General features: G+C 36.6%; 2 protein-coding genes across 3 annotated transcripts; one reads left to right on the top strand and one right to left on the bottom strand.

Annotated features, from left to right (window-relative positions):
• Positions 1-647: 647 nt before the first annotated feature.
• LOC142619357 (argininosuccinate lyase, chloroplastic) lies at positions 648-5002 on the top strand. Its single transcript, XM_075792437.1, has 6 exons — positions 648-1059; positions 1749-2129; positions 2737-2885; positions 3398-3689; positions 3998-4162; positions 4541-5002. The coding sequence occupies exons 1-6, from the start codon at positions 730-732 to the stop codon at positions 4787-4789; spliced, it is 1566 nt and encodes a 521-aa protein (XP_075648552.1). The 5' UTR covers positions 648-729; the 3' UTR covers positions 4790-5002.
• Positions 5003-5496: 494 nt separating this feature from the next.
• Positions 5497-12367, bottom strand: LOC142619358 (kinesin-like protein KIN-4C). 2 transcript variants are annotated; one of them, XM_075792439.1, is made up of 13 exons: positions 12228-12367; positions 11962-12102; positions 10959-11078; positions 10762-10878; positions 10596-10676; positions 9453-9524; positions 9224-9317; positions 9094-9125; positions 8272-8354; positions 7442-7504; positions 7174-7318; positions 6581-7033; positions 5497-6177 (listed from the first exon to the last, which is right to left on the bottom strand). In XM_075792439.1, the coding sequence occupies exons 2-13, from the start codon at positions 12094-12096 to the stop codon at positions 6046-6048; spliced, it is 1527 nt and encodes a 508-aa protein (XP_075648554.1). In that variant the 5' UTR covers positions 12097-12102; positions 12228-12367; the 3' UTR covers positions 5497-6045. The 2 variants fall into 2 exon arrangements, with proteins under 2 accessions (XP_075648554.1, XP_075648555.1); XM_075792440.1 differs by having other exon boundaries at positions 11962-12155; positions 12228-12330.
• Between the last annotated feature and the right edge of the window lie 608 nt (positions 12368-12975).

Below are 12975 nucleotides of genomic sequence, written 5' to 3'. Positions count from 1 at the left end.
GCTAAAATGTACTTCTCATCTCTAAAATTAAGTGAAAATTTGATTTTTATCCATAAAAATTTATAAGTAATAATTTTGCACTAGAAACACTACGTTTGTAGATTGTAGCTAACTCAACTGGTAAAATTTCTGATAGTGAAATAAGAAATGTAGGATCCAAACTCTGCCTATATTAAAACATAACTGGTTTCTTGATCTGGTGATAATAACGAGCAATCATTATGGAGCAGACATAAAAGGTTGAAATTCTATTTTATCTATACAAAATTATAACAACACTTTGTTTGCTACACACGTAATCTATATAACAACAAACCAAAAAGATGAAATTCATATCTTATAAAAATTCAAATAATTAAAATTTGTAACTTTTTCAATGAAAACATTTTAAGAACGAAAAACTATATTCCATTTTCACCTCTTTTTTGTTTGTCCCAAACATGGCTTAGCACACATTCTCATAGACCAATCGATAACAGGCTGATTTCCCAGGCCTAATTTCCCCATAACAAATTGGACTCATCAAACCCAATCAGTTCTAAACAAAGCCCAATTTACCCACAGTTCAAACAAAAACCGGGTCACACCCATGACCCATTTACCCGACGACAAAACCCACTAAACCCTCCCTTGGCAAGTCCAAAAAAGCGAAAACGAAGCACATGCTGACACACAAGCACTCAGTTGCCACTAAAAACCCGAACCCACTGACAAATTCGCTTTTTTCATATGGAGTCTCTAACCTCTGCTTCCTCAACTTCCTTGCTATTGTCACTCCGATCCCAATTCTCAAAGCCCCGAACACCATCGGTCGGTTTAACCCATTGGGTCAAGCCCAAGCCCAAGCCCAAGTTGGAGGTCCGGTGTGTCTTGGAAGCCATGAACAACGCCAGCGCCGCCGCGGAGAATGACAAAGAGGTGAAGCTGTGGGGTGGAAGGTTCGAGGAGAGTGTGACTGACGCGGTGGAGCGGTTCACTGAGTCGATATCTTTCGATAAGGAGCTTTACAAGCAAGATATAATGGGGAGTCGAGCCCACGCTTCCATGCTCGCCAAACAGGTTTTCCTCTTTTTGCTTCTTTTTCTTTTTGGGTTTCTGTTTGTTTCCTGAGAAAATGTCTTGTGGAAATGAGGATTTATGATTTTTGGTTTAGTCTCAAAGTTGAGGTTTTTTTTATTTTATTTTTGGTTTTGGCAAGAATATTCTTCAAAGTTCTTGGAAGTATGTACAACTGTAGTGCATGTTCTATTATATGTGGAGTCTGTTTGTTTCCTAAGAAAATGTTTGATGGAAAAAAGGAAAAGAAGTGGAAATGAGGAATTGTGATTTTTGGAATGAGTGAGGTGATTTACATGTAGTACTGATACTTGGTTGAGTCTCAAAGTCAAGGTTTTTGGTTTTTGTACAAAGATAGTGCATGTTGTATTTTTGTTGTAAAAAATTTGAAATTCATAGACAATGGGTGGTGATATGTGTTATAATGTTGCATGTTCTATTATATTTGGAGTCTGTTTGTTTCCTGAGAAAATGTTTGATGGAAAAAGGGAAAAGAAGTGGAAATGAGGAATTGTGATTTTTGGAATGAGTGAGGTGATTTACATGTAGTACTGATACTTGGTTGAGTCTCAAAGTCAAGGTTTTTTATTTTATTTTATTTTTTGGGTACAAATATAGTGCATGTTCTATTTTTGTTGTAAAATTTTATAATTCATAGACAATGGGTGGTGATATGTGTTATCATGTTGTAGGGATTGATGAGTATGAGTGATAGGGATAGTATTCTTCAAGGTCTTGATGAGATTGAGAGGAGCATTGAGAATGGCGAATTTGTTTGGAGAACTGATAGGGAGGATGTGCACATGAACATTGAAGCAGCACTTACTGATAAGATTGGTGAACCTGCCAAGAAACTTCACACTGCTCGGAGCCGAAATGATCAAGCCTCGACAGACTTTCGCCTGTGGTGTCGTGATGCTATTGATAAGATTGTTGCACGCATCAGACATCTTCAGGTTTCAATGGTGATTTTGGCATTGAAGAACGAGGGACTTATCGTTCCCGGTTATACACATTTGCAGAGGGCGCAGCCTGTTTTGCTGCAACATCTTCTCTTAGCATATGTTGAGCAGGTTTAAATTTGATACATTTTTGCACTATCAAAGACAATATGGTTTACTGTTCATGTTCTAGTTGTGTTCATAGATGCTGGTTTTTCTGGACATTTTTCTAAAATTCTGTTTTTAATTAATAAGAATATAAAAGAAAAAGGTGAAAAGAATATAAGTGCACGAATGCTTGATACAAAATAATTTTGCTTAATTGGTACATAACACAATTTGGTGAATTTTGAACCCATGAACTCACCTCTTCCATGCTCTTACAAAAGGAGGAGGAGCCTTTTGAGTTAGAGTGCATTGGCATGCTTGATGCACAATTAAAGGATTCTATTCATTATGAAATAGCAAAACAGGCTGTTGGAAAAACAACCATAAGGATGGACTCTTAAGCCCCTCTAAACTTAATATTCTTTGATTGAAGCTCTTTGGTGTTTCTTATAATAATAATAATGCTAGGAACAACAATTTTCGCTACCTTTTTCATTTTGTTCTTTTAACCATGCATAAATTGCTGATAATGATATTACTGGCATAATCATGAGAGCTGAAACATTTACTAAGATGTACTTCTTCCTTATTTTTGAACTTGAAGAGACTTGGCCATAATGTTGTCTTGTAGCTTGAACGTGATGCTGGTCGGTTATTAGATTGCAGAGCTAGGCAGAATTTCTCCCCTTTAGGTGCCTGTGCATTGGCTGGCACTGGCCTTCCCATCGATCGATTCATGACTTCAGACGCTTTGGGATTCACTGCTCCCATGAGGAACAGGTATGCCCTTGATAGTTTACTCCTTAGGTGTCATAGGTGAGAATTTTGGTCCTGTGGCAACATGCAAAATGTTTTAACAGTTTGTGGTAGTATGTCTCTCACAGTCACCTGTTAATTCCAATCTCACATTATGTAATACAAATGCATATGCATGGTAATTGTTGTGTAATGATCTCAGCTTATCAATGTGGTAAACAGACTACAAGAAATTGCAGATATCTAACGTTGGATTTTGTCTTTGGAGATCTTCTTGTTTGGTTTAAAGATGAATTTCGATGCTAAAATACAAACATATACCATATGGACAAGAATTTGTTTTCAAATGGTGCCTTAGAATTTGTTTTAGAATATCTATGATCTGATTCTGCACCACATGATCAATTTGAAGAGCCTGGCAGTGATGGTCTCTTGTCCATTTGCATTCATCTGCTGGACGTTTTTGCTTTGTATGTTACTTACTTCTTGACCTCTGGCATCCACTAATAACTGGTGACATTTTATATTTTGAGTAGTATTGATGCAGTTTCAGATCGAGATTTTGTGTTGGAGTTTCTTTCTGCTAATTCCATCACAGCCGTTCATCTTTCTCGGCTTGGTGAAGAATGGGTACTGTGGGCTTCAGAGGAGTTTGGTTTTATTACACCAAGTGACTCTGTTTCTACTGGAAGTAGTATAATGCCTCAGAAGAAAAATCCAGATCCTATGGAACTTGTTCGTGGAAAATCTGCCAGAGTCATTGGAGACCTGGTTACTCTTCTCACAGTGTGCAAAGGGCTTCCTCTTGCTTACAATCGTGATTTGCAGGTAAAATGCTTTCATTTCTTCATTTGGTGAGTGAAAAGAAAAGGAGATGAGGGGGGGGGGGGGTCTATTTCAGCCTTCATGCATTGAAATTTGATAACCCACATCATGTCTACCTTACCTGCTTACTAGAATACATATGTATGCATGTAACAATGATTCATACACAAAGAATACTTGCATGCTTGTATTATGTGTTAAATCTTCTATAGAACGAAGTTTGAAAAGCTAGCTTACCTATATATAGACACTCTTCCATATTTCTTTTTTAATCCCATCAGTATTTTAAATATGTTTTTTCCTTGACACAGGAAGATAAGGAACCTGCATTTGACAGTGTAAAGACAATTTTGGGGATGCTTGAAGTGTCAGCAGAGTTTGCTCAGAACATTACCTTTAATCAGGAGAGAATACGAAAGTCTTTACCTGCTGGTCATCTTGATGCCACCACTCTTGCTGATTATCTTGTGAAAAAGGTAAGCCATATATTTTGATAAACTTTTTCACCAATGGCCATAGTTCTTTGATTTTCAAATTTCCAGCATGAATAGATATGCAGCACTGAAACTGCCATGAAAGAAGTTCCACAGTTGATCCTAGTATGTTTTTGACACCCTTGCATAAATTAGCCACCTAATTTATGCATCGTGCTGGGATGAAATATATTTCAACTTCAAGTTGGTTGACATTTTTAATATTCAAATGACCCATAAATTGCATGCAGATATTGAGAGGGGAATTGCAGTTTATACTTGCACCTCTAGATTTTTTAGATACCAAGCTTTCCTCTCTCTCTCTCTGGTTTCTCAAAAGTTGTTACTCATAGTTTATTTATTATTGTTATTTTCTTTCAGGGTGTTCCTTTCAGGACTTCTCATGACATAGTTGGAAGGTCTGTAGCCTTGTGCGTCTCAAAAGGCTGCCAGCTTCAGGACCTGCATCTAAAAGAACTGAGAACTATAAGCCCATTTTTCGACGAGGATGTATACGAGTTTCTTGGAGTGGAAAATGCAGTGAAGAAATTTAGCTCATATGGTTCCACAGGATCTGAGTGTGTTGCCAGTCAACTTGACTACTGGGTTACTAAACTTGAAATAAAATGAAGCTGACCCTGGGAGTAAGTAAGTGGTGCTAGAGATCACTTTGGGACTTAGAAATGGCGGTGCAGTGAGCATCAAAGACTTAGCAAAAGGGTTTGTGTTAGGCATCAAGATGGTGATATAAACACTATTTTTAGATCAACAATAGAGCAAACCCTTTGTTGTATGGAAAAAGTTTTTCATGAGTTATATGATAATTATTGTTTGTCTTTTAAATTAATCTACATTATCTAGTTCTGATGCTCATGCCATTTCCACCATCGTAAACGCTCATTTGGGGCAAATAAAAAACGACTGAAGTTGTCTCGCACTCTACACCTCACTGGGACAACCAAGTCTCTTCTCTGTAATATAGGGGTCCTGGAGGTCAGCAATTCAATCATATTAGCTACATCAGGGTTTCCTGATATGAAGCCCTCACAAATGGCACCAAGATCTCTATGTATGCTACAAGTTCAAAGTTTTAAGTACAAGACCTAGAGGGATGATTATACAATTCTCAATTCACATGTTTGGGGCTGTTTCAATGTCCCATGCAAACTGAATTAGTTGGTATGAAATCGTTTGACACGAATTCTATATTCAATTATGGAGGTAAATTTTGGGAAACCATCACTTTTATTTCCTTTGATGGAGTTTAAATATAAACTTTTTAACTTCATTTCATACTAGCCAATGCTGAGTTTGAGGGGCTTCTGACCAAACGATAATTTGAACTGAAATTTCTTAAGCTATAGCCATAAGCAATGGTCCACCTCAGTTACGAAGATGACTGCAGGCTGCAGAAGAAGATGAAAACCCAAATTTTCCTATAGAAAAAACGAATATTCAACAGCACTCAAGCAACCAAGGTTGAGTATCAAATTATTACACCATATCAAACACAACCCATTCTGTAAAAGATCATCAGTCTTCACTATAAAAAAATCCACTCCTTATATTAGATCCATGTACTCTCAAAATTCAAATAGAAATTTTCACTTCAAGCTGATGGCATACATTTCAAACTTCTGTATTGGTGCAAGTAATCTTACTAATGGGGGATTAAGGAATGATTGTCAAGTCAAAGGCAGCAGTTCTCTTTCTGATTCAATGCTCTAGCCTGCCGTACTAGATATTTTGAAGTAGGAACAACCAGTCACCTTACTAACAAACAAATTCATCAAGCTGATCAGAATTACTCTATATCAATGGTCTGTTATTTGAGGACTGCTTGCTGCACAGGCCCAGCTAATTTCAAAACGATATCTGCTTGCACTTCACTTTTTATCTGCTTTTCTTTGGCCTTTGATATTTTCAGGAAGTGAGGAAGGTGGGTCTACGGTTACAACTTGAATTTCTGGTTTTCGCCCTTTCTTCTTCCGGCCTGGTTTTAGATCATCTGATTCAATCTGTAGGGGTTCAAATTCTCTGTTAGCAAGCAAGGAGAAATACGAAGCACCTGATGGATCCCATCCAGTGCTAAAAGAAAAAAGAAAAACACCAGCAAGCATTAAGTTACGAATGTCAGTTGCAATAAGAGGATTGCAGCCCCTAGAGAGTTTCAAAAGTTCTTATGAGACAATGCAGATAGCCAGGTGCCAGAACATATAAGGTGAGTGTAGATATCATTTCCTAGTGTGTTTGCATGTGTTGAAAGCTAGGTAAAGTATAGTTGTAGCTAGAAAAAGTAGGACTTTAAAAAACTGTACATAGGCAAATTAGTTAAAAGGCTAAAGAAAAGGCTAGTGCCAAATAGACATGCATTTTTTAAGTACTAAATATGGGAATGGCTTGGTAAAAAACAAATCATACCAGCCTATTCCCAATGTCAGCTAATGGTTGCTTTCTTGTCCTATGATTGCCGTTCATCTCAACAGGCTTCTCGTCTAGTGCACGCTGAAGGAGCATTGCACCTTGCGAAGCAACTGTATTGGTCATCTCTGCCTCAACAATCTCTGAACAATTCAGAACGCTTTCAGCCATCTCTGATTGTGGGGTGCTACTCAACTTGACTTGAACAGCTTCTCTATTGGTGCACTTAGAAAGTGCACAGCCACATGATTTGCCACAGCCAGCACCAGTAGATCTGCATCTACATTTCGTAGTCTTGCACAAAGACTTCTTGCTGCATGAGCAGCAAATCGTGACTGCATTTTTCTCCTTTGTAGCATTAGTGTCCCCAAAATGTTCCGATTCACATGTATCCAGGCTCTGAAAGAAATCTTCGCTACTCCCAGCAGAAAAGGAGGGTTGGCCCAAATTATCCTGATCATCAGATGTTTAAATATTTAAATATCATAGTCTATTCAAATTCATACAAGTGAATTAATGTAGTATTTAATTTTGTACAATATGAATTTCTTGTACATCAAAGCTTTATATGTGTTACAGCCAAATAAACTAACCTGTGATTTATCCCTATGAACGAATTCAGCCTTTTGAATTTGTAGTTGTCTAACCAAACCACTTAGGCTGACTATTTGTTCCTTCAGATCTTTTATATCTTCATCCTGCTCTAAGCAATCAACTTCTTTCTCCTGTAATGGGCACCTTTAAAGTTCAAGAAGGAAAGGTTCATCAAAGGTTTTATAAGCATGGAATTGCCAAATAAACTGCCAGGGAAAAGAACACAGAACAATCCAGGAAGAAAAATTCAGCAACAAAGTTTCTCACCTAAGATTTTCTTGCTTCAGCAATTCTGATTCTTCCCTGAGCATTGCAACCTCCTCAGCCATCCTAGCCATCCCAGTCATGAATTGAATAAAACAGGCATACCAGAAAAATGGTTCCACATGCAGCTTGCGATTGTTAAAAATAGAAGCTTTGATTTTTTTTTTCAATTAACCTCTAGAAGTGCACTAGTACATAAAATTGCCCAGTTTTATCACCTCAGTCTCCATGATACCCTACCATAAAAATTCTGGATAGTGGTATGGGAGGGAGAAATAATACGCATATATATATACCTCAAACAAAATGCTAAAAAAAGCATATGCTGTGAGACATATTTGATACTTAGCTAGGGAAATACGTGACTAACAAAAGATGCTCAAGAGATATAACTTGTTTTCCTTCAAGGCAATCAGAAATGTGAAATACAGTATGCATCCACGCTCCTCTCTACATAGTTTCTTAATGGAAGAGTTAAATTTTCAATAATAAAACTTAGTGTCAACTACTTTTCCCTACAGTTATATAGAGCCTGTCAACATCTAGACCAAATCTAGTCATAACAACAGATTATATTACAAGAAATAGAAACTTTTTAAGTAACAAGCACATTTGGTGGGATGGCAGGTGTTGAACCCATGACTTCACTCTTTACTCTGTTCTTACAAGTTATAAGAGGTGCCAATGCGCCATTTGAGTTAGAACAAAACTAAAACTACTAAATTAGTGAAGTTCTGAGTTTATTCATACCAAGGACTGAACCTTTAACAAAGAGAACATATGAAAGCACTATATTGGTATTAGTTCAACGGGGTAAAGATACAAAGACTCACTCTTCCATTTGACGTTCATATTGAGAACATAACTCATGTAACCATGATGAGGCTTCAAACTCATGCTCAACACCCTGCAGGGCCTGCACCAACCATTTCAAGTGAGGTGAAATATAAGAACTCCCCTAAAAGAAACTAGAGACCACAAAGTCCCATGAACCAATCTAGGCTTGGATTAGACTCAAATACAGATGATCTCGTTCAGCACAGTCAGCAATTACACATGCATCCGTAGTATATAACTTTGGTCATTGTCTTTATGATTGAACTAAAAAATATGAGTTCCCAGTGTTATAAAGATACAGTTTGCACATTATTTGCAAGACTGGACTGTCCAAAATAGAAGCACCATTTCAGATTTTGGTCTTGAAATTCTCATATGAGGGGGAAAGGACTTCTTGGTCAATTGATGAAAAATGTCATGTAATCTTGAAGAATTTTAGTCTGTCAAATCAAACTAAAGACTATAGTATCAAACTCAAGTAGCCAGAAATTTTGAATAGGAGCGCATGGAAAAAAAACAGACCACATTCCAGCCATGATTTGTAATAATTTGTCTTAGGGAGTACATACCTATTTCATGGGGTTTTCTTCTAATAATATATAAAACATATTAAGGTATTAATATTCCAAATAATTTAACCAAATTAACTTGCAAGTAAACATCCATGAAATGAATCTATGCAAAAAATGTCATCCCATAAGAAGCACAGCCAAATGGCACTTTACATATATCACCAAATAATTAACTGATCAATGTAAATGCAGTGTGTAAATCAGCCACAAATTTTAAATAATCCTTCCAATTCCGTAACAAAATACCTGAACTCCATGAGTTTTGCCAACTCTGGCACCTACACATAAGATTTAACCAAGACAAAGATAAACAGATGTCAGATTGTAATATAATGGTGGAAAACAAACAAGAACAGAATGAAGCACTAGATCTAACCAGCTGATCTGCGTGACAAAGCCTTTCGAGATTCTATCAGCTCTCTTAGCCGTTTTGTGGCCGCAGATGCCTCTTCTGTCTTTCGTTGTAAGACCTGCACAAAAGGACCAAAGGTAGGAAAACAAATTTCCAGAAGGGACTCACATCCCCTCCCCCACCCCTCCACATCCCCCCCCCCTTCAAAAAAAAATAATAGGCGTATATCTTCATAAAGAAAACAAGGCTTTACCATCTTTAGTCTCTGATTCGAAGCTAATAGCTTTTGCATCTCATACGCATCCCTCCTTTTCTCCTTCCTAAGCTGTTGATGCAGATATTCCAAAGAAATCAAATATATTGACATAATGGAAATCCCAGATAAAATGCCCACAATCATCCAGAGGTTTCAACAGCAACCTTAAGAAAGCAAAGCAAGTTACTAGCATAAATCTCTGTAATGCCAAAGGTAATAAAAATTATTTGAGCGCATGTTCTCACACCATTGTAAAATTTGCTCTAGCTTCAAATTCAATGGCTGTGCATGACCAAGTTTACACTTTCTACCAAGACAACTTGAGCAATACGTATTTTGTCAACTAAGTCCAACACATGCCCCATACAAGGAAATATAATAAAAAGACCTAACTACATGGAGTGTTAGACACTACCATGACAAATCATGATATGTTGACACATACTCGAAACATGATCAAACAATGCATGCAAGCAATCTTTTTTCTATTGAGACTAAGTAGGGTTCTACTATGTAATGTCAGTTGAAAGGGACTTTGATGGAGAAGATCATTCAAATTGCGTTACAGGCACCTTGAACATATTTTCATGTATTAGATATCCAAATTCTATACAATATTATAATCAATCAACATGGTACTGCATTCAATGAATAATACTTGAAACACAAGGTCTCATAATAGATTAAAAGTTTAAAACTCAAACAATTGTGAGTAAAAAACCCAAAGGTTTGTTAGTAAAAATCAGAAAGCAAATAAATAAATAATCAAGAAATGGTGCTAGATAAAGATCAGCACATCATGCAAGGTAAAGATCATGATTAGAGCCTTTATTGGACTTCATAACAAAATATTTCCATATTTCAGTGAGGCTACATTTATAGAAAAATATATGAATAAGATGAAACCAAATATGTGCAGAAAGACTCCTGAACAACATAGACATAACAAACTAAAACATTATATCTTGGACAGTCTGAGGAGGGGAAGCCAAATTCAAAGCATAAATTTAAGACCAGTGCATAAGAATCAAACGAAGATCCCCAAAGATTTCTTTTTCAACTTAACTATGGTGCCAATCTTTGAAATTCAATTTTGAGAAAACAATTAAATGATGCTGAATCCTGTAGTGATGCATATACCTGAAGAACTTCTTTTTCCAGTGAAGCCTTGCTTACTCTAAACTGCACAGACTCTAGCTTGTTCTTACAATGTAGTTGAACCTAAATATTAAGAAAGTGTTAATGCTGTAAACCATGAAATGAACAACAGTTTATATAGACAAGCTCGTCTACAACAATACAGCACCTTCTGAGCCTTTAAACTTTGAATCTCAAACTGCAACCTTCTTGTTGCTTCGTCGCCTTTTGGCCTTTTAGTTGAGAGTTGAGACTGAACACGTTGTTTCTTCTTCAACTCTGTAACCTGCAAAAGAAAATATGGTTTCACAACATGCAATGATGTTGTTATCAAAACATGTTATCACTATGCAAATAAAAACAAACCTGTTCTTCAAGGACATTCAGCTTTTGCAGATAATCCTCTTTAAGCTTTTCAACACTACCATTAGAAGCAGGTGAAAGTGAACCATTCGCTACTTTTCCCCTTAGTTCCTCAATCTCCTTCTGCCAATTTTGATCAAAATTTCAGTAAGGAAGCAATACTGAAATACTCTTCCAAAATTTTTGTTAGAGTAACGGATAAAAATAATTTAACTCACCATTTTCTAAAGGTTTAAACTTTCAGCACATGTGGTAATTTGTCATGTTGTTAAAGTAGGCAGTCCTAAGTTCAGTCTTATACCCATTTTACCTCCCACTTAGAAAGTTAAAATATCCCGTGCGTTTGGTCCTATTTATTAAGAGGGAGTCTAGACTCACACATGGGGTAGTATTAGAATAATGGGTTCAAATTTCACCATTTCTTAACAACTTAAACTTTTAGGACAACTAGTAATTTATCAGTTTTCTCTGAAAATACAGTTGCATTGAAGGAAATTTCATCTTATCCTTCTTTATAACTTTCTCTCATCAAATAAACCCTTTTAGTTCTACACTTTAACAATAATGTAGAGCCTAAGATCCAAGTATCTGAAAAGCAGGATTTCAATCACTTCCGCTAACAATCTCAGCAACCAAAGCAATATCAGATTCAACCTAACAGAGCTTCTTTGTTAACTCAAAGTCCCTGTGAATGAAAAACTTTCAAGTGATACCTATAGCTCAATCAAGTTAAACTTCCAGATGAAAATAAAGTTCCTAGAAAAAAAAAGAGTCAAACACACTTTAGCAGCTACTCTTCGACATTTCCTACATTTTCTCATCATCCAAACAGACCCGTAACAAACACAAAACCAAAAATAGCACACGATCACATTCTCGGCAGCCAAACAGACACTACAGAACACAGCCGATGACCTTGAAAATCAGAAAATCACTCATCCAAACTAATAACAAAATATTAAAAAAGCAAAAAAAAAAAAAAACCAAATCTAAACACATAACGGACCTGAAACGCTTTGTTTTCTTGTTCGAGATGGCGAACTCTCTCCTCGTAATTCTGCTTTTGCTTATCATCAGAACCTGGCGACGATGAAGAAGCACCTGGACTCGCTTGCTTTGAGCGACGATTCGCCTTCTTCATCTCCTTCTGCAATTGAATTATGGCTAAGATTTTTCTTCAATCTCTCTCTCTCTCTCTCTCTGAAATGAAAGCTATAAGCGCAAGTGAAAATGGAAATGGAAATTTGAAAACCCTAATTAATACGGACTCACCTGTTTGTTTGAATCGGATTCGAATCCGATGGGAGGCTTTTAAAAAAGCTAAAAAAATATCGTTAATCGTAGAGAATAGAGATCCATGTTTCACTGCTCACTGCTCCTTTTAATTATTACAATGATTTTTCTCTTTCATTGTTCATTCATTCACTCCGCGACAACTCCTAGCTTGCCACGTGGGCAGTGGTATTACTACAATGGGAGCGAAAATTTTGAAATTCAAATTTGCAAACGAAAAGTTGTCGTTTTGACTTTTTTAGTTTGGGCCGAGAAACGACCCAGACTCTGTTGCTGTGGCCCATCTGGCCCATATATGGAACGTTGTCGTACGGGATCGATTTATAAAACAACGAGTCCTTTTTTTTTGTCTTCCTGATGTGAAGTGTGAACATTTTTCTTGAGATCCCATGTGCCCTTACATCCTCTTAATTTTAAAGAACACAAAGAGGGATAATTTGGGGGTGAAGATTCAGTTTTTTTATTAGCTATTGTTTGGATGAGCTTATTTTCAATGGATATTATTTTGTTTTTGGTAGAAACAGAATTGCATTAACAAAAATTAAATAGAGTTAGTGTGAAGAGGTCACAGCCTCTCATAATATAGATCAAAATTGTCATAAAATAACAGCATACATAGTTCCACAAGTGGACTTTCAAAAAGCATAAAATGTTAGCTTGAATTCAATCCCTTTTTAGTTCAAGTCAAAGCATCTGCACATTTGTTAGCTTCATGAAAGCAACGCTT

This window comes from Castanea sativa, chromosome 12, assembly GCF_040712315.1.
Source record: "Castanea sativa cultivar Marrone di Chiusa Pesio chromosome 12, ASM4071231v1".
NCBI classification, from domain to species: Eukaryota; Viridiplantae; Streptophyta; class Magnoliopsida; order Fagales; family Fagaceae; genus Castanea; species Castanea sativa.
This window is presented reverse-complemented; position numbering and strand designations above follow the sequence as displayed.

What these genes read in the sequence shown, in the direction of transcription:
- LOC142619357 (XM_075792437.1), top strand. Translation starts at nt 730, where the DNA reads ATGGAGTCTCTAACCTCTGCTTCCTCAACTTCCTTGCTATTGTCACTC. An exon ending in CTTCCATGCTCGCCAAACAG is followed by an intron (nt 1,060 to 1,748) that starts GTTTTCCTCTTT and finishes ATCATGTTGTAG; the next exon opens with GGATTGATGAGTATGAGTGA. An exon ending in ACTGCTCCCATGAGGAACAG is followed by an intron (nt 2,886 to 3,397) that starts GTATGCCCTTGA and finishes TATTTTGAGTAG; the next exon opens with TATTGATGCAGTTTCAGATC.
- LOC142619358 (XM_075792439.1), bottom strand. Translation starts at nt 12,096, where the DNA reads ATGAAGAAGGCGAATCGTCGCTCAAAGCAAGCGAGTCCAGGTGCTTCT. An exon ending in TATGAACGTCAAATGGAAGA is followed by an intron (nt 7,505 to 8,271) that starts GTGAGTCTTTGT and finishes TGGGATGGCTAG; the next exon opens with GATGGCTGAGGAGGTTGCAA. An exon ending in TTCATAGGGATAAATCACAG is followed by an intron (nt 7,034 to 7,173) that starts GTTAGTTTATTT and finishes TCTGATGATCAG; the next exon opens with GATAATTTGGGCCAACCCTC.